At 40.4% G+C, this 18,709-nt stretch overlaps 1 protein-coding gene across 4 annotated transcripts in view; it reads left to right on the top strand.

Annotated features, from left to right (window-relative positions):
* pam (peptidylglycine alpha-amidating monooxygenase) overlaps positions 1-18,437 on the top strand; it is a 96,551-nt gene extending 78,114 nt beyond the window's left edge. For all 4 annotated transcript variants that reach the window (XM_063013614.1, XM_063013612.1, XM_063013615.1 and 1 more), the window contains 10 exons: positions 3,462-3,578; positions 3,677-3,749; positions 3,953-4,163; positions 5,141-5,344; positions 5,958-6,076; positions 7,625-7,724; positions 8,207-8,260; positions 10,100-10,390; positions 11,903-11,965; positions 17,626-18,437. In XM_063013614.1, the coding sequence (XP_062869684.1) occupies positions 3,462-3,578; positions 3,677-3,749; positions 3,953-4,163; positions 5,141-5,344; positions 5,958-6,076; positions 7,625-7,724; positions 8,207-8,260; positions 10,100-10,390; positions 11,903-11,965; positions 17,626-17,804 (1,411 nt within the window). In that variant the 3' untranslated portion in view covers positions 17,805-18,437. The remainder of the gene's footprint in view (positions 1-3,461; positions 3,579-3,676; positions 3,750-3,952; positions 4,164-5,140; positions 5,345-5,957; positions 6,077-7,624; positions 7,725-8,206; positions 8,261-10,099; positions 10,391-11,902; positions 11,966-17,625) is intronic.
* The last annotated feature ends 272 nt before the right edge of the window (positions 18,438-18,709 follow it).

The raw sequence follows: 18,709 nt of genomic DNA, 5'->3' as shown, positions 1-18,709 counted from the left end.
TAAAAGTAGCCGATCCGATCGTGTGATATATAAAGACCATGTTAAGTTAACAGCTCAGTGGATTGATCCAGACTTTGAGCTACGAAGCGCCAACCATCGCATCAAAATTCATCAACCATCGTACAGAAACCACAGTGAAAGCTCTTCATGACCTAAAATAACATCATTAACGTTGTGCATCATACATACGATGTAATTTTGCTGATTGTAATATTTACTTTGAAAAGATAATTCAACCCGGTCACATCTGAGTGGATTCTATCAGCACGTTATATAAACTCCTGGTTCACTTTGGTAAATCGTAAGCGGTTCTTACTTGTGATGTAGATGAGAACAGAAAACGTTACAGAGCCAATCCGAGGCAAAAGTTTATTCATTAGCAAATTCGTTAGTTCCGGATCATCTGCTGAACTTTTAGGATCAGAAAACTTTTAGCTCCTTAGACGGAACGAGTCTGACTCGGTTACAGATCTGTGGTAATAGCAGTTTAATTAAGCTTTTTAATTAAGCTTTTTAATGTAAGAGAGTCACACAAAATGTTCTGTATTAGTTGGTGTTTATTTAAAACCACGACATTTAATTAATAACAGTAAACACGGAGAGATAACTGAGAAGAGAAACTTACGCTTCACATAAAACGAATCAACTCATGAATCAATGAATCACTTATAGCGATACTGTGAACAAAGCGTCTCTTCTAAAGGCACAAACACACACACACACACACACACACGAGCGCGCTGCTTTGGTTTATCTTCACTGTGAGGCTCTTTTTAAGTTTATTTATTTTATTTACTGCTATTTTATTTATTTTATGAATCGGCTATCGTCCGATGTCCCTGAAAGGAGATCGGAATCGGTGCCAAAAACCCCGATCGGTACATCTCTAGTGAAAATGTTTGGAAGCTAAAGAGAGACTGAGAGAAACACAGACAGCAGAATTAATGGGCCGGGTATCTAGGTGAGGGAGCAGCCCTGTTAATTCCATTCATCCTCTGCCCCTAACCACTCCAGATCTGGTTTCAGACTTCAGTGGAAATTTATCACTGGGGAGCGGCAGGCATTAAGCAGGCAAGTCTCAGCAGAATTACAGAACGGAGCCTCGGTTTTGTTCTCTATGCAAGGCGATTAGATAAACGAATGATTGAGAGTCTGTTCCTGTGTGGGATGGTTGACAGTAATATCTGTTATGCATAACTGGTTATATTAGGGGGCCTACAGGGAGGCTAAAGATTGTGATGGATCAAATGGGTACTTGGTATGCATGAAGATGCAGATGAGATGGTTATTATTGTATTCCTCTAGGCTTTGGTTGCTGTCAGATTTTTTTTTCCAAGCCTGTTTAATTTGCTCCCACCAGACAAATGATTCGTCTCCTCTGGGCTTGGGTTATCCAGTCCCTTTTGCCCCTCTCTGTTTTATGTTGAAAGACAAAAGACATTATAACACATTCTGAAACCTCTCTTGAAAAATGTACCTGTAATTTGTAGGGCTGTACCGATTACATCTTAAGAATTGGTATCAGGTGAACAGTGGCGATTTCTCTAAGACTCTAAGCTCAGCTTCCCCTAAAATGTCAAAAATTAAATGGTCAAATATGTACAGTTGTGTTAACATTTCATTGACTACAAATGCGTTAGAACACGTTCATCTCGAAGACGAGTTCGTTCAGAATCAGCTACTTATCACAAATCGACTGACTCGATTTTGTTAACTCCCGTAGCGTCAAATTTTTTTTACTGCTTCGAAACTCGCCGGTCATTGGATAAATGCCACGATTTTGTCCCGCCCCCGGACGCTGAGCGTCTCTGGGGGTGAATGGAGCTGTGGGCGGGTCTGGACGCAGAGCTTCTGCAAGATGATTGGCGGATCAGTCGAAAGGCTGAATCCCGTTTTGATTGACAGCTATTTTGAGATCTACACGTCACTTAATCACTGGGAGCTTCAGTCCCATCGCGGATTTTGCGAGTGAAGTCGAAAGACAAACTGCAACCCATTTCTTGGTATTTGCTTGGTGAAATTACTTGACCATTTCCATTGTTCATTGTGTAAATAAAACACACTCATAGTATTTGTTTCAGGACACTGGTCAAGTCCCTGGAAAAGACGCCTACTTGGTACGATAGGATCACAGGCCATTTTCTTGAAAAGGAACGGAGGGCAGAATTTATGAATAATATAAATAAATTGACAAATTTTATGATGTAAGCCGACAATGAGCGTCCCCTCTTTGAAAGACCAGCAGCCGCCACTGCAGGTGAATTAAAATTTAACTGGACTGGGAATGAGGGACTCCTGTCCAACAAGTACTTTCCTTTAAAGCACAAATGTATCACAAATGTACCATTAAGGTACTGACAGTGCCTAAAAGCAATAATGTGTGGGGTTCATATAATTATTTATTTATTTATTATATAAGTTATTGTCTTTATCTTTTAATTAAAAGACATCTTATCTTTTAAGTACAGCAGAGTAAATGTGCAGTGTAGAATAGCTTTATTCCATTTCACTTTGTGCCTGCAGCAGACACGATCCTGCTAGGGTGGGGTGACCGGACAATGTGGGTGGGGTCTTCAAACGCTGTGTAAGGACCCTGATTGGCAGACAGAGAGGTGCCTGTGCAGAGGTGAAAAAGGGTTCCGCTAAGGGATGCATGCGGGTCAGAGGTGGCGTGAGCAGCAATATACCCACCTCGAGTGCAAATCAGGGATCCCCCAGTGGCAGAAGACAAATTGACTACACTAAAGTAGTGTCTCTTTCCTCAAGAGTCCTTTCATGGCTGGACCTCTATTCCAACAATTGCATTTTATACTTTGGGTAAAACACCTCTAGCTATCCTCTTAAGACCTGAGCTTTGATTTTCTTTATGCATTTTCATCTTGTTTCATCAAAGTATAAGGCATAACAAAGCCAAAATGCAATGTGACCACAGGGTCTTAAGAGGTTAATTAAGGTGCTTCCAACCAATTTGACTCTTGAATAACAATTACACTCAGTAATAATTACAGGGTTGTAACAAATTGTAATTCTGGGAAATTATGGGATGTGTTTTTCCTATTTTTTTCTGCTTGACCTTTGTGCTGTTTATCATCAGTGACCTTTAATGAACATTCATTATCGTTTGTTTCTGAATGAATGAAAACATCACACAACAGTAAAAGCAAGAGTTTGGTCCTAAATGATGAGTTTTAATTCATAGGAACACATTTGAACATGGTTAAAAAGTATAGGAAAATGTAAATATGTTTTTCCCTCTCTGCAATATTTATGGTTTAGCTACAAACTTCTTGCTACTTTACATGTTTAGTGCAACAATAGTGGTGCATTTGACAAAATTATGAGCACTGGCAAACCCTCTTAAATGACCTATATTATTGTATTTCTTATTTTGTGAGATTATGCTGTATCTGGACTGAATGGAATGTGTTTTATATTAGCAATATATTGCTTTTTCTCTGCAGCTCGTTTGACAATGATGCAATATACCAGCAGAAGTCTCTCGGTCCCATTCAGCAGTCCACCATCCTGGTAGTGGATCCAGTAAAGGGCAATGTCATCAAAGCCTCAGGGAGAAACATGCAAGTTCCAATATTTATTCTGCACTTTTTTAATCTTGTTCTGCTTGTGTTTTGTGTGTGTAAGTGGTAGTTACTCTGGATTTGTTTGGTTTGAACAGGTTTTATTTGCCTCATGGCATCACAACCGATAAGGACAATAACTACTGGGTCACAGATGTAGCTCTTCATCAGGTAAGGCTGAAATGTCACTGACTGTTTGTTTAAATGTGCCTTTATTATGTTTCCTACTCGGCTTAACAGCTGCTCAGCATGAAATGAATAAGGTTTGCACAATGACTCACTTCAGCTGCATAGACGTTATAATGCAGATGTTTTGTGCTAAAATGGTTGTGTTTGTTTAGATTGTGTTTGTTTTTTCATTCCTCTTGGCGTAGGTGTTCAAACTGAGCAGCGATGGGAAGGAGAAGCCACTGCTGGCTCTGGGAGAGGCTTTTGTGCCAGGCAGCGACAGGAACCATTTTTGCCAACCCACTGACGTTGCCGTGGACCCGGACACTGGCATGATCTACGTGTCGGACGGCTACTGCAATGCCAGGATTCTTAAATTCTCTCCTGAGGGCAAATACCTGTTCCACTGGGGAGCAGGTATACAGTCTGCTATTCGTACATAGGGTCTGTCCGAAAACCTAATGAGCTACCTTGCTGCCTACTGCCCACATAGGCAGCTGCCTAAGTAGAGAGGATTCTAATAAGTCATCAACTTATTAGACAGCGATTATATTCATTTTCGCTTTCTAAGCTAACACAGTTAGCCTAATTTTTTTGTAAAAAAGTTGTGCCGCACTGAATGCTGGGATTGCCTTCATCGCTAAGGAAGCATTGCATGCTCTTTCATTTTTGAGTCAAAATACAGTTCAAATTTAAGGTACCTTACTAGACAGCATTGTAAGGTATCTAAGAATTCGAACAGCCTTCCTCTTGTGAGCGTGTGTAGGACGACGTAAAATGCTGTCTATGTAGAGAGCTCACTAGGTTTTCGAACACACCCATAGTGCTTTTGGTTCAAGTGTTCATATCTTAGTTCTGCTATCGACCGGCCTAATGGCTGCATGGATGCGTTTGGCTGTGTCTAAGGTGGCGCTAGGGAGTCAGATAAATGGGTTCCTTATTGCTGCTGCTATTGAGGCTTTTACTGGCTGGTCGAGGCACCTGCACAACACATGTGGAATATCACAGGCAGTAGTGCGTGACTCTTCATACGCATAACTGCTCTCTGTGAGACCTGGTCACTGGCACATGTAAAAAAGCAGTCAGAACCCTTTGCACCCCGATCATGGTTGCAGTGCCACCCAGTCTCTACATTATCTGCTGTGCCAATGAAGCACTTATTTGTTTGTTTATTTAAATGAATTGCTTGACCCTGTGTAGAGTCCCCGCAAATGCGGTGCCTCCCAGAATTACTGGGCACAAGGCAGGACAGGGCATCAATCAACTACTGGGTGGCGCACACGTTCTCATTCACTTATTAATTTTAGCTTCACAATCTTACAATTTTACACAATCATAATCAAGTGTATCCATTTTGTTATTGCTAACTTTATTTCATACCGCTGTTGCTGCAGGTTCATTGGACCGGAGAAGGCGTGTGCCCTTCCACATCCCTCACAGCCTGGCCTTCGCACCAGATAAGCGGGAATTGCTAGTGGCTGACCGTGAAAACGGCCGTGTGCAGTGCTTCATGGCTGACACCGGCGAGTTTGTGAAGGAGATAAAGAAGGACGAGTTTGGAGGAGAGGTGTTTGCCGTGTCCTATTCTCCTGTACATGGTAAACATCATATGTAGTTCACCTTTTAAAATAATGAGTGAATGGAAGTGAATTCCTACAGTGTGTAAAATCTAGTGACTAGTGTTTCCAAAGAGCCTGTTACAGCAGCAAAAGGGAGAACCAATTGCATATAAATACGTATTAATTTAAATGTATTCTTTAAGTATGCACAATCTTTTGGCCATGCTTATATAGCATATTCAGACTTCATAGACTTTAAAATAAATTCCAAGCCAGTGAAGTACAGAGAAATACAGAGTAGACTTTTAATTTGGTAAACCATTTAAGTACTTAACAAACTGGCAAACCAGTGCATCATGTTATTTCATGTACACTTAGTTTACTATTTATTAATATGTTGAATGGACAACCTTGATAAATTGGCATCTTGCTAATAAAACTCAGAAATACGTGTGTTGATTTGAACCTCAGTGCTCGTTGCTGCATCAGTTTCAGTTCACTGGCTCCGCTGTACTGTGTTAATATGCATCGTTGGTTGGATGAACCGGCCCCTCTGGCAGCTCTTTTGATGATTAATTCATAAGCAGAATCAATATTTATGTGGGCCGGTTTCTCAGACGATGTCTCTCTCATGCTAATGTGCTGTTTTCAGGTGGCTTAGTCTACGTGGTGAACGGAGAATCAGCATATGGCCAGTCGGCCCCCCTGCGAGGCTTCATGGTCAATTATTCAACCAAGGAGATCCTGGATACGTTTGCACCAGAAACACAGGTACTGACACACAGCATTCACGCTGTAGTACAGTGGTACATGTCTGATACACAGCCGAACAGAGGAAGTCAGTCATATGCACTCAGATTTTTCTTCATGGTTGAAAGTCCAGAAATGGACAGTGAAGGGATTATTTCTGTAAGATTGAATCTTTTATTACAGGCTATGAAACTTGTTTTAACTTAGCAAGACTAGAAGAGCATTTTAATTGATTTCATACGCTAAAACACCCTGCAAGGCTTTACTTTGATATTTTAACCACTGTAAAATGCACCATGACCATACAAGGAAACATTTAGTGTTTGATTTACATTTATGACATTTAGCAGACACTTTTATCCAAAGCCAATTATGACTAAATACAGTTCAAGCAATTCAGAGTTAAGGGCCTTGCTCAGGGTCCCAAACTAAAATTGGCAACAGTGGGGCTTGAACCAGCAATCTTCTGATTACTCGTTTAGTACTTTTACCACTGAGCTACCACTGCCTTTAAAATGTGGAGGAGGTGTGTGTCAGTCTTGGCTCTCCTCAACCAGGGTGGAGATCAACATCAGTAGAGAGGAAGCGTAATGCAATTGGGTACTACTAGATTGGGAGGAAAATTTTTAAAAATAATAATAAATAAATATGAAGGCCTACAATAAATATTAGAGACATTTCTAATCTAAAGAAATTAAGGGGGACAAGACTAGAGTCTCTATGAACCTGTTCATCTTTTTACCAACCAGCAGTGGATTCCTGCAGAGTCTCAGCACAAGTGGCGGACCACACTGTTCTCTCTGTATTCTTTCATTGCTCAGACAGATCAGGTACACTGTGGCTGGGCCAAAAAGGTGAATCCCTATCTCCAACCTCCCCCCTCTGAGTCTGTTAGAACTCTGTTTATTAGGATTCTACGGTCCTGTTTTACACTTTGGTTACATCTATAGGGGACATGTAGGTTCGGTTTGACAAGAAGGTCCCGGGTTCGATTCCCAGGTGGAGTGGTCTGGGTTCTTTCTGTATGGAGTTTGCATGTTCCCCCCGTGTCTGTGTGGGTTTCCTCTGGGAGCTCCGGTTTCCTCCCACAGTCCAAAGACATACAAGTAAGGTGAATTGGTTTGAATGGCCCGAGGCTAACCGTGTAAGCGAAATTTGCAGTGCCGTAATCGTTGTCTAAGTAGTGCATCTAAGTATCCTGCCTTAGAAGTTCGATGTCTTATTAGCATCATCTCTACTTAGGCAGCTGACTAGGTAGGCAGTAGGCAGCAAGGCAGCTCACTAGGTTTTCAGACAGACCCGAAGTCAGTATTTGCGGTTAAAACACTTGACATTTAATAATTACCAGAAGTGTCCCAAAACTTTTGTCCCTACAGTGCAAACGTGTTCACTGTGCACATTCTGAAAAAATGACCGTCCACAGCATTCTCCATAAATACTCATCGATCGCTCTGAAGGCTTTTGTTTTTGATTAATCACCTTGTCTGAGGCAAATCTGTTTTGTACCTTTTTCTACAAATGTCCAGATATTAAATTGTGATGTTTTGTGTGTGTGTGCTTTTGTTTTAGAAATTTAAAATGCCTCACGACATCGTGGTTACCAAGGACGGGAGTGTTTTTGTCGGTGACGCCGCTACAGACTCGGTTATAAAGTTTGTTTCGTCGGAAAGTAAGTTGGGATTCGATTTAATTGCTGTTTTTTTTTTATGGAATTGTATAGCCTGGTCCGGAAACCCTGGGTGCATGAGGATTACCTTGTCCAATCAACATCGCAAGTCTGAGCTAGACACTTTACTGTGGACAGACTGGAAATTTCCAGTCTGTCCACAGTAAAAAGTAGAGCTCAGACTTGTGATGTTGACTGTTCTGCACACATATTTCCCTTTCCATTAAAAAGCTGCATTACAACCTCCTAATTCAGCCTTGTCATGACTCATAGCTGAGACTCATAGCTGTTTTTGTAATATCATTCAAGGTTAAAAAAAACCCTCCACGAGCGAGTTTTCAGTCCTTCCTGGGCTCGACCGTCACACAAAGAAGCTGTTTGATTGAGAGGAGCCTAATGGCCAGCTATTAAACATCTTTACACAGCTTCGAGTTAACTGCACAGAAAATGAGCCTCACTTTTCTCCTCGTTTCCTTTCCTTTCAGAGGCAGAGCACCGCTCAGTTAAAAAGGGAGGAATCGAGGTGCAGGAAATCGAAGGTAAAGTTTCAGCTCGTTCCCATGTCTTGCTGTGTTGTGGATGAAACAACAAAAACTACATTTGGTGTGTTGGTTGACATTTTAGCCCGTCAAACCCAGCTTGTACCAGCATGTAGAGGAAATCTACCTCTTAAGGGCTGCTTATAATAAAAAAATGAGATAGAGAACCTTCCTCAAGTACACAAATTGGACAAAAGTATTAGGACACCCTCTTCTAATTGTTAAATTTAAGTGTTTCAGCTAACTCGACGTCTGTTGGTACTGGGAGTGGCGTTGAGTTTAAGAGGTTGAGTTTTAAGATATTTTTTCTCATAAGAATAAATGGGGAAACCTGTTAATGCATTCCATGGTCCTGTGAAACTGCATATATTTCCACACTTTTTTAACTCTATTTATTAAGAATTTTAAAAACATGCCGCTCAGGTGGCACTGAACACCAGAGCTGGGATCTCAAATACATCGTATCGAGTCTCAGCTCTGCCTGCCGTCTGGGCTGAGCAGCCACATGAACAACGATTGGCCTGTTGTTCAGATAGGGGTGGGATATTAAACAGTCGGATAGGGTCTCTCTCATAACTGATGCAATTACGACCTCTGCTGGCTGATTTATGGCGCCTGCACAGACGGGAAACGAGTGCTGTCAGGGTGTGTCTCTCCGTACACAGTGCTGATCCGCATTGCACTCGTCAAAGTGTAGGTGACAAAATGCATACAGCTGCTGGAACATCAACTGGAACATCAATTAAGGCTTTCTTGACCAACATTAGTTTTAACCTTACAATGCTTTTTTGATCAAATGGTCACAATTTCCCACAGACATACTTCAAAATCTTGTAAAAAGTCTTTTTAAAGGAGTGGCTGTTGTTATAGATAAAATTATCACACAGAGGTCACTCCATCGATTTGTTTTAGAATGGATTGTCATATAGTATTGGTCATATAGTGTATGACACCTCGAATGGCCTCTTTTAACATTTGCGTACATCATAGATTGGATATTTGCCTACAGGCCTGGGTTAAAGGAACAGTTCAGTGGAAATAAAAATCTTACATGCACATGTTGTACTGTACCCCAGTGTCCACTTACCCCAAATGTAGTAATTCCACCAGGATTGCAGTCTGATTATTATGAGAACTGGAGAGCAATAGCTTCTATTCATTTCCATACGGTTTGCTCTCAGGTTCATTGGCATTGCCAGGTCTAATTCATGCACATGCTTTACTGACCAAGATTGCAAATGTCACAAAACTCACTTTGCTAGAAATGACTTTACACACCTCACCTAAAAAGTTCATTTGGAACCAGAATAAATTCCTACCATTGGTTAGTAGGGCAATCAGGGTACAGCCCACCAGCCAGTTGATGCACTCCTGTGAAAATGTAGCTAAATATTAATGGGAGTATTAATATTTTACATGCTTTATAGATTACTGTGCTTTAGAAATTGCAATAAGACACATTGGTGATTAGGCCTGTATTATACTACTGGTTATAAAGGCGGACATTGCATCCAGACGGTCGTAAAGATACATTGTTTGAGGGGGAACAAAGCTTCTCAAAAAAGCAACCTGTTAACAACAAGCACATAAATGTCTTAACTTCCTTTATGTCTACAGTGCTTAGTTGGCACATGAGAAGATGATCAGTGGAACTATTACATGCAATCAATATACAGTCATTTAGCCACAGAGGAGCAGTTGCTGCCTTTTGGCTACTTGTTATGTTATTTTTTTATTTGCTATTTTTTCTGTTTCTGTCTTTTTCAATCTAGTTGTATCCAATTACCCAGTTGTAGGAAACATCATGATTAACAGAAATGGTCTTGACTGTTTTTCCAGAAACAGAGACGTTTGTGGCCAAGCTAAAGCCGGTCCACAAGCAGCCATTGCAGTCTCCTGAAGCCGCTGTGCAGAAGATCCCACAGATTGAAGAGAAGGAGCCGACTCATGTTCAACAGATTAAAGCTCAGGACGAGAAAGAGAAAGAGAAAGAGAAGGATGATGGGAAGAGTGGGAAGTCTCAGGGTCCATCTCCTGCAGTAATCACCACTCTGCTACTGCTTCTTCCATTGGTGCTCGTCATTACCATTGGTGTCTTCATCCGCTGGAAGAAGAACAGGATGTATGGAGGTAAACGATCTCACAGAACAGTGGAACCTTTGTAACTAACTAAACGTCCTTTTCACTTATTTTAACATTTCCAAATTGGGGGTCAAAACTACATTTTTGCCCATGGTTTTGAAACAGGATGTCTAACTAGCCCATGGTTATGTGTCCACATACTTTTGGCCATACAGTATATTTGTAATTATTCATTCCAGCTTTCCTAAACCCTGTACTCCACTTTAAAATCTTTCAATTGATGTAGGATTTGGGTCAGAGCTTGTCTAATAATTGGATTTCCCAGAACAAAATGATTTTGGCACATCGAACCCTTTGATCGTCTTGAGCACTAAAGTAATTAATGTGGAACGTTTTTGAAGCAGGAATGAAAGGCTGTAGTGACCCTGATCCCCTTTAATACATGAAAGTCACAGAGCACAGTGGATGAGGGATCTAGTATTAGGACAGAGATGGTGAAAAACATACCACATCTGTATTTTTTATCATTAATAGTTTTTATGCATTTCATTATTGTTGAAATAAAGCAATTATTTACAACTGGCTAATAATGGTAATCATAAGCATTAATAAGTGTTCAAACTATTCTAATGCACTATTCCACCACCGTTAAGATCTTGAGCTCTGGAGTTTGAATCCCAGGCGGTGCTATCGAACTGGGCCGGCATCCGAACAATGTGTCCTAACACATTGTGCCTGAGGAAGGGAAGTTGACTGGGCTTTTTTGCAGCTGTACAACAACTTCTGCTGGCCACTGCGCTTTCCAAAGCGGCGTACACATGCATTTTTGAGATGTTGCGCTTAACATGGACGAAGCTTAACATGGCTTAATGAACTAAAACATTGACTGATGATTTCCAGTAGTGGAGAGAACTTAAGAGAGGTTTAGTGTTCCGATGTCGTTCTTTCAGTACATTAAGCCACGTTAAGCATTTTTATTCACAATAAGCATTTTAGACTGATTCTCACCATTTCTCAGCACCCTAAACTATAACACAAGCTCAAAAGTAAATTCACCAAACAGTGAGGAAAATACAGCTAAACATAGATATACGTGGATGGTTTTAGAAAGGATTTGATGGTTATTTCACACAAATGCATATCTGTGTCCTGGTGCACTTTAAATGCTGTTTTACTGCACCACTCAAGCCAAGCCTTGAGCAAACCGGCAATTTGCGAGCAAAGCACACAACGCCTCTCATGTGAATAACGCCCTAACGGTTCTCTGTGAGACTCCACCTCGAGCAGATGAAAAGATGCAGTCGGCGAATTCCCATGTGTCATGGGGGGCATGTGATGGTCTCAATTCTCCCCGGCCAGCTCGAGGCAGGTATGAGCCTCGAGAGAATTGCAATAGAGGAACTGGCAATTATTACACTGGGGAACAACTGCAACAACAAAAAAGCCACAGAGACAGCTGAGGCTGAACTGAACTAAACTTAAAAGTTAACACCCACCTAACGTTTGTAACTGCTGCTCCAGATTTGGATTTGTCGCAATCGTAGTTTGTGTTTTTTACAGATGGCCATGAGGTAAAGCTGGAACCATCAGGATCATCGGGAGGAATCTTGGGTAAAATCAGAGGTGGGTAAAGCATGTTTTCTCTCAAGCTGAAGGGCTTATTATTACATCATTATCTCAAGGTGTTCTGTTGTATAGTGCATGTGTGCACACGCTGGATAAGAGGAGCGTAGCAGCATGTCAAGACTTTGTTGTCATAGTTTTTGTTGGCAGAAACTGTTGCCTAGCTTGGGACCAGTGCCAGTTTGTACAAACAAGGGCAACGTTGTGAAGGATAACTAAATCACTGTATTAGTTTTGATTACAGGATCATTTATCCTTTATTTATCTTTGTTAACGCCTTCATCTTGGCCCACCTGGAAACATCAGGTCCAAGGAAGTAATACACTCCGGCCAAGCCACATGTCAATCACAGGGCAGTGAACACTTATTTACCCACTTACCTATGGGCAATTTAGAATAGCCAATCCAGAATTTACATGGACTAGGAGGTGGGAGAAGACCAGGGTATCTGAAGAAAGCCACATGGACACTGTAAGAACTTGCAGTTTAACATTAATCATTTTGTTTGTACAACCAAGTGGCAGCATGGTGGCTCAGTGGGTAGCACCGTGGCCTCACAGCAAGAAGGTCCTGGGTTGGATTCCCAGGTGGGGCGGTCCGGGTCCTTTCTGTGTGGAGTTTGCATGTTCTTCCCGTGTCTGTGTGGGTTTCCTCCAAAAGCTCCGGTTTCCTCCCACAGTCCAAAGACGTGCAAGTGAGGTAAATTCGAGATACAAAATTGTCCATGACTGTGTTTGACATTAAAGACTTGAACTAATGAATCTTGTGTAAAGAGTAATTACCTGTTCTGTCATGAATGTAACCAAAGTGTGTAAAACATGACATTAAAATCCAAATAAATATATAAATGTACAACCAAGTACATGGTGAAGCCAGCTCTGACTCAGGGTTTAACTCATTTCTTCAATTCTCCTTTCATCTCTAGTAATTACCTACGTACCTACATAAATAAGGGCGGTTTTATGTGAAATCAGTTGGGCCAAATTACCAAAGAATCAACTCAGGTTGTACCAATAGCTGGAGTCCAGTCATTTGGACTTGTTTCAGTATATACAGAAGGCTGCACCCACACTCCTGCAGCAATGCAGAGACATTAAAGACATTCTTACTGAATAAGCTCTAGTCATTAATCGGAAAGTGCTCAGCACTGCTCTGAAGCAAAAATAAAAAACCCTGAAGGTGCTTTTAATATAGTACTAGAAGATGCAGCAAATGCAATTTCCAATATTTTGTGAGCTGTCACTTTTTTAAATGATCGGATGTGTTTTGTAAATGACTTTTGTATCAGAGGGGACTGCGAAAATGAACACCCGGGTTCACCGGCTTTAGTGATGATGAAGTAGCTGCAGTGATGATAAAGTACGCAAGAAGTTATGATATAAAATTATGGTTGTGTAGGATGAGGTGGGCATGCAGGTACATTCCTGCTTCCTTGGCCTCCTAGTGCATAGCGGTAAAGTGACACATGGCTAAAAGAAATCCTAAATTATATTGAAGTCATCAAAATGTAGTTCAAAGCCAAAAGAACCTACAACCCCAAATCAGAAAAAGTTGGGACAGCATGGAAAATGCAAATAATAAAAACACAGAGTTTCTTACATTTACTTTGACTTTTATTTAATTGCAGACAGTATGAACCTGAAATATTTCATGTTTTGTCTGGTCACCTCACCTTATTTCTAGCCCTAAATTGCCCCGTCCCAACTTTTTTTTAGAATATGTTGCAGGCCTGAAATGCAGGAATGGATGTTTGTTTGTTTATTAGGATTTTAACGTCATGTTTTACACTTTTTGGTTACGTTAATGACAGGAACGGTAGTTACTCATTGCACATTTACATTACATTTACATTTTCAGCATTTAGCAGACGCTTTTATCCAAAGCGACTTACAGCTGAACACAATGAGCTGAACACAATGAGCAATTGAGGGTTAAGGGCCTTGCTCAGGGACCCAACAGTGGCAACTTGGTGGTGGCGGGGCTTGAACCGGCAACCTTGTGTTTACTAGTCCAATACCTTAACCACTGAGCTATCACTGGCACAAGATTCATCAGTTCACAAGGTTATATCAAACACAGTCATGGACAATTTAGTGTCTCCAATTCACCTCACTTGCATGTCTTTGGACTGTGGGAGGAAACCGGAGCTTTTGGAGGAAACCCATGCGGACATAGGGAGAACATGCAAACTCCACACACATTTATTTTATTATTTTATTTGCAATTTTCTTACTGTCCCAACTTTTTTCTGATTTGGGGTTGTACCTGTAATAAAAATGCACTGTTTTACTGTTTTTGATACGCTGATTGATGTGGAGAATGCCATTTTCAAGTTCAGGCCTGTTTATTAGTCAGTAGAATGAAATGCACCAAGAGTTCAGGCTTGCCCTATCAGTAGAATCAAAATGTGCCAATCACTGGCTTTGTTAATGTGAAAAGAGATTTATCAAGCTGAGCAAACTGATCCTGATTGTAGTTCTGACTATACTGTTTGTATGCACAGTTCTGAATCTCTGTATTCATGCTGCTTAGTCTGAACTGATAATGAGTGCATGCGTAAAGCACCTTTTGTGTTCATTCACATAACAATGAGAGGTGCAGGTACAGTAGTGTTCAAAAAAATAGCAGTGACTTTAAAAAAGTGAATAAAGCACAAAATCATTATAATAACTTTTATTTCCATAAATGCAAATGCACTGAAAATACTACACTTTTCATTCTAAATCAAAACATTAACTAAATGTAGCCAGTTTGTGTTAATCCTTTACAGAAAGTTAAGAAAAATGAATATTAGGCTGTTCAAAATAATAGCAGTGCCAGCATTTTTCTTTAAAACTAAAAAAATGTATCTATAACATGAAAAAATGTTTGAGGTTTCACTTTACTTTAAATTACTGAACTAATATTCAGTGGCATAACAATTGTTTCCGAGATCTGTGTTGCATGGAGTCGACCAACTTCTGGCACCTCTGAAGAGGTATTCCAGTCCAGGATGATTAGACTACATTCCACAGTTCTTCTGCAATTTTGGGTTTTGCCTCAAAAAAATGTGTTTCAGATATCAGAACACAAGTTCTCTCTGGAACTGAAGTCAGGGGATTGGGCTGGTCACTCTATTACCTTAATCTTGTTTGTCTGTAACCAAGATGTTTTGGGTCATTGTTATGTTGAAACACCCATTTTAAGGACATTTCTTCTTCGACATAAGGCAACATGATCTCCTCAAGTATTCTGATATATTTAAATTGATCCATGATCCCTCGTATGCGATAAATAGGCGTAACACCATGGTATGAAAAACATCCTCATATCATAGTTTTGTACCACCATGCTTTACTACCTTCACAGTGAACTGTGGCTTGAATTCAGTGATTGGGGGTCGTCTGACATACTGTCTACGGCCACTAGACCCAAATAGAACAATTTTGCTTTCATCAGTCCACAAATGTTGAGCCATTTCTCTTTGGACCAGTCAATGTGTTCCTTGGCAGATTTGAACCCATTGAAATGTCTTTTTCTTAACGACGGGACTTTGCAAGGAGTTCTTGCTGGTAAATTGGCTTCATTTAATCATCTTCTGTACTCACTGGTAACTTCAGATGTTCCTTGATCAATCTGGTGGTGATCATTGGCTGAGCCTTTGCCATTCTGGCTATTCTCTGATCCATTCGAACAGTAGTTCCACGCTTCCTTCTGCGTCTTTCAGGTTTTGGTTGTCACTTTAAGGCGTTTTCGCTGAGCAGCCAATAATTTGCTGCACTTCTCTGTATGTTTTTCCCTCTACAATCAACTTTTTAATCAAAGTACGCTGTTCATCAGAACAATGTCTGGAACAACCCATTTTACCCAATATTTCAAAAGGAAATGAGCTATGACCAACCTGTGCAACATTTGCCCCCCTCCTACATTAAATAAGGGCCAAAATTGACACCCGTTCTTCTGCAGAATGAATGACTTCACCAATTGAACTCCTCACTGCTATTATTTTGAACAACCCCCTTTCAATCAATGCTTCGATTACTCAGAATGAGTGGCATGCACGTCCTAACTGTTGGGTTTGTTTTGTTTTCATTACTCTACTACACTTTCAAGTAAATTATTTGCTATGTAGAAATATCACTTCTACTAAAAACAGTGATTTATCAAGTTAATGGTGTTGGACTGCTATTTTTTTGAACACTACTGTACCCTGGCATGGTTTATGAGTGTCAATAGGAAAGATTTCTGTCTTTTTTATCTCTGGTAAGGTGCAGTTACTGTTTGTTCAATATGTTTACAAAAGGTTTTTAAAAACCTCATGTGTGTTTTATGAGCCAAGCAATGATAAGCCATCTGTTAAGATAATAAAGCAAAACGTTAAATAAAAAATGCACCTCTCAGCTCTGCTGTTAGAGCTGGCTGTCTGAGGGAGGGCACAGCCACTTTCAGCTGTGACAGTATACAATCTAAGCAATTGAGGGCCTTGCTCAAAAGCCCAACAATGGGGCAGTGGTGGGGCTTGAATCGGCAACCTTCTGCTTACTAGTCTAGTACTTACACCGCTGATCTACCACTGCTGTAGCTCAGTGGTTAAACACTATACACCATGTTTCATCATAACTCCTTGCCTACTTTATCATTACCAAAGCCAGTAAACCTGGGTGTTCATTTTCACGGTTCGCTCCAATACGAAAGTCATTTACGGAACAAATCCGATCATTTAAAAAAGTGACAGCTCACAAAATGTTGGAAAGTGCATTTTTTTAGCTTCAGAGCAGTGCTGAGCAGTTTCCCATTAATGGCAAGAGACTTAGAGTGGGTTCTGCACATCTACAAAAAAAAGTTACACTTCTGGGATGTATTAGAATGCCAACTGCATGTCAGGCCTTCTTATTCAGCATCAGCGCCTGTCTCAGTAAATGATGCTCCACCTGGAAACACTGGGTGTAAGAAAAAAATACACCCTGGCCATTAGTGGGCTCATTTACCCACTTACCTTGGGGCAATTTAGACCAGAGTATCTGAAGAAAGTCACATGGACATTGAAATGTAAATGGCAAATAAACCCAGCGCTAACTCAGGATTTAACCCATTTCTTCAAATCTCCTTTTATCTCTGGTAATTGGTATCTTAATAAATAAAGACAGGCTTCTTTTTGGGCCATATCAAATGTAACTTATATATAAATTGCCAAACATTTAACTGAGGTTGCATCAATAGCTGGAGTCCAGTCATTCCTACTTATTTCAGTATACAGAAGATCTGCATCCACACTTCTGCAGCAATGCAGAGACATTAAAGTTCATTCATTATCTTGGGTAATTGACTGTAAAATGTAACATTTTTGGGATAAATTAAAATGCCAAATGCATGCCAGGCCTTATGGTGTAGTATTAGTGCCTGTCTCCACAGACAATGCTTTTTTGACTAAATATGGGCACAGATTCCCTTATACACGTTCCAAAATGTTGTGGAAAGCCTTCCCAGAAACATGAAGGATGTTACAGCTGAAAAAATTGAATTGGGGAGAATAAACTGCATAGTAATGCCCATGGCATCCTGCTGAGCTAAAACAGAGCTAATTAGCTCCAGATTCTTTTGTTCTTGCTGTCAGAATGTAACAGTGTAACAGCTTTAAATCAGATTTGTTCACATCTCTTATTCTCTGTGTCCTCTTTCAGGCAAAGCTGCAGGGACGTTAAATTTGGGAAATTTCTTTGCAACCCACAAAGGTTACACACGGCAGGGCTTTGACCGTCTCAGCACGGAGGGCAGCGACCTGGAGAAGGACGACGAGGACGTCACCGACTCGGAGAACGAGGAGTACTCTGCCCCGCCTCCCCCCGTCTCCTCGTCCTAATGACCAAAACCAGGCTTCGCCCCTTTCCCTCAGTGCTCGCACCCTGAAAATGTACTGCAATCATATATGTAACTGTTTGCATTGGCTGCCAGTATAATTAATTTATTTGTGCACAATTTTTTTCCTTCTAGGAGACACAGCTGTCTTTAATTTATAACTATAAGGGACTGTGTGGAGGAGCAAACACTGGTGCATCTAAGCAAGAGACTATATATGTATTTTTAAGGGAGAGTAGGAATATGGTAGATTGAACTTTTAATTATTATTAAGAAACTTAATAGTATTTTGAAGTTTTTAGATTACTGGTCCAGATGTTTGATCTTTTATCTGTACATTTGTGCCTTTTTGATTCTGTATTTTGCCTTCTGCAGCACCTATAATACTACAGATGTGCCACTTTCTTCAACTCGCTGCTATCATCACCTGTATTTTCATTTTTGTTGTACCGCATTACATGAAAAGAGAAAAAAAAAAAGAGAATTATTATGATGTATCTAAATCTGTATTTACTACATTTTCCAAGCAGGATGTAAAATGTGTCTGATATTTGTTGTGACATACTAAGGTTTTATTGCAAGAATACTATTTTCAGTAACAATGTTATTTGTGTAATAAAGTGTCCGCAAAGCATCACCCTCGTCTTGCATGTGTCTAATTCCATGACTTTTTTGTTTCACAACATGACTGTTACTAATACGTGTGGTATGTATAGTATGTGGACACCCCTTATAAGTAGTTTTATAAGTAGTTGGTTTGGCAATGTAGTCATAAATTATTAGTCAGCATTTTTGCACTGCCAGTGGAAATGGAAGCATCTAGGAGTAACAGCATCTCAGCTGTAAAGTTAGAGGCCACTTAATCTTCTGTAAAAAGCTCTTTAAAGAACAAAAGTAATGGAGTTAATG

The sequence above is a fragment of the Trichomycterus rosablanca genome, chromosome 18 (assembly GCF_030014385.1).
Source record: "Trichomycterus rosablanca isolate fTriRos1 chromosome 18, fTriRos1.hap1, whole genome shotgun sequence".
Taxonomy (NCBI): domain Eukaryota; kingdom Metazoa; phylum Chordata; class Actinopteri; order Siluriformes; family Trichomycteridae; genus Trichomycterus; species Trichomycterus rosablanca.
This window is presented reverse-complemented; position numbering and strand designations above follow the sequence as displayed.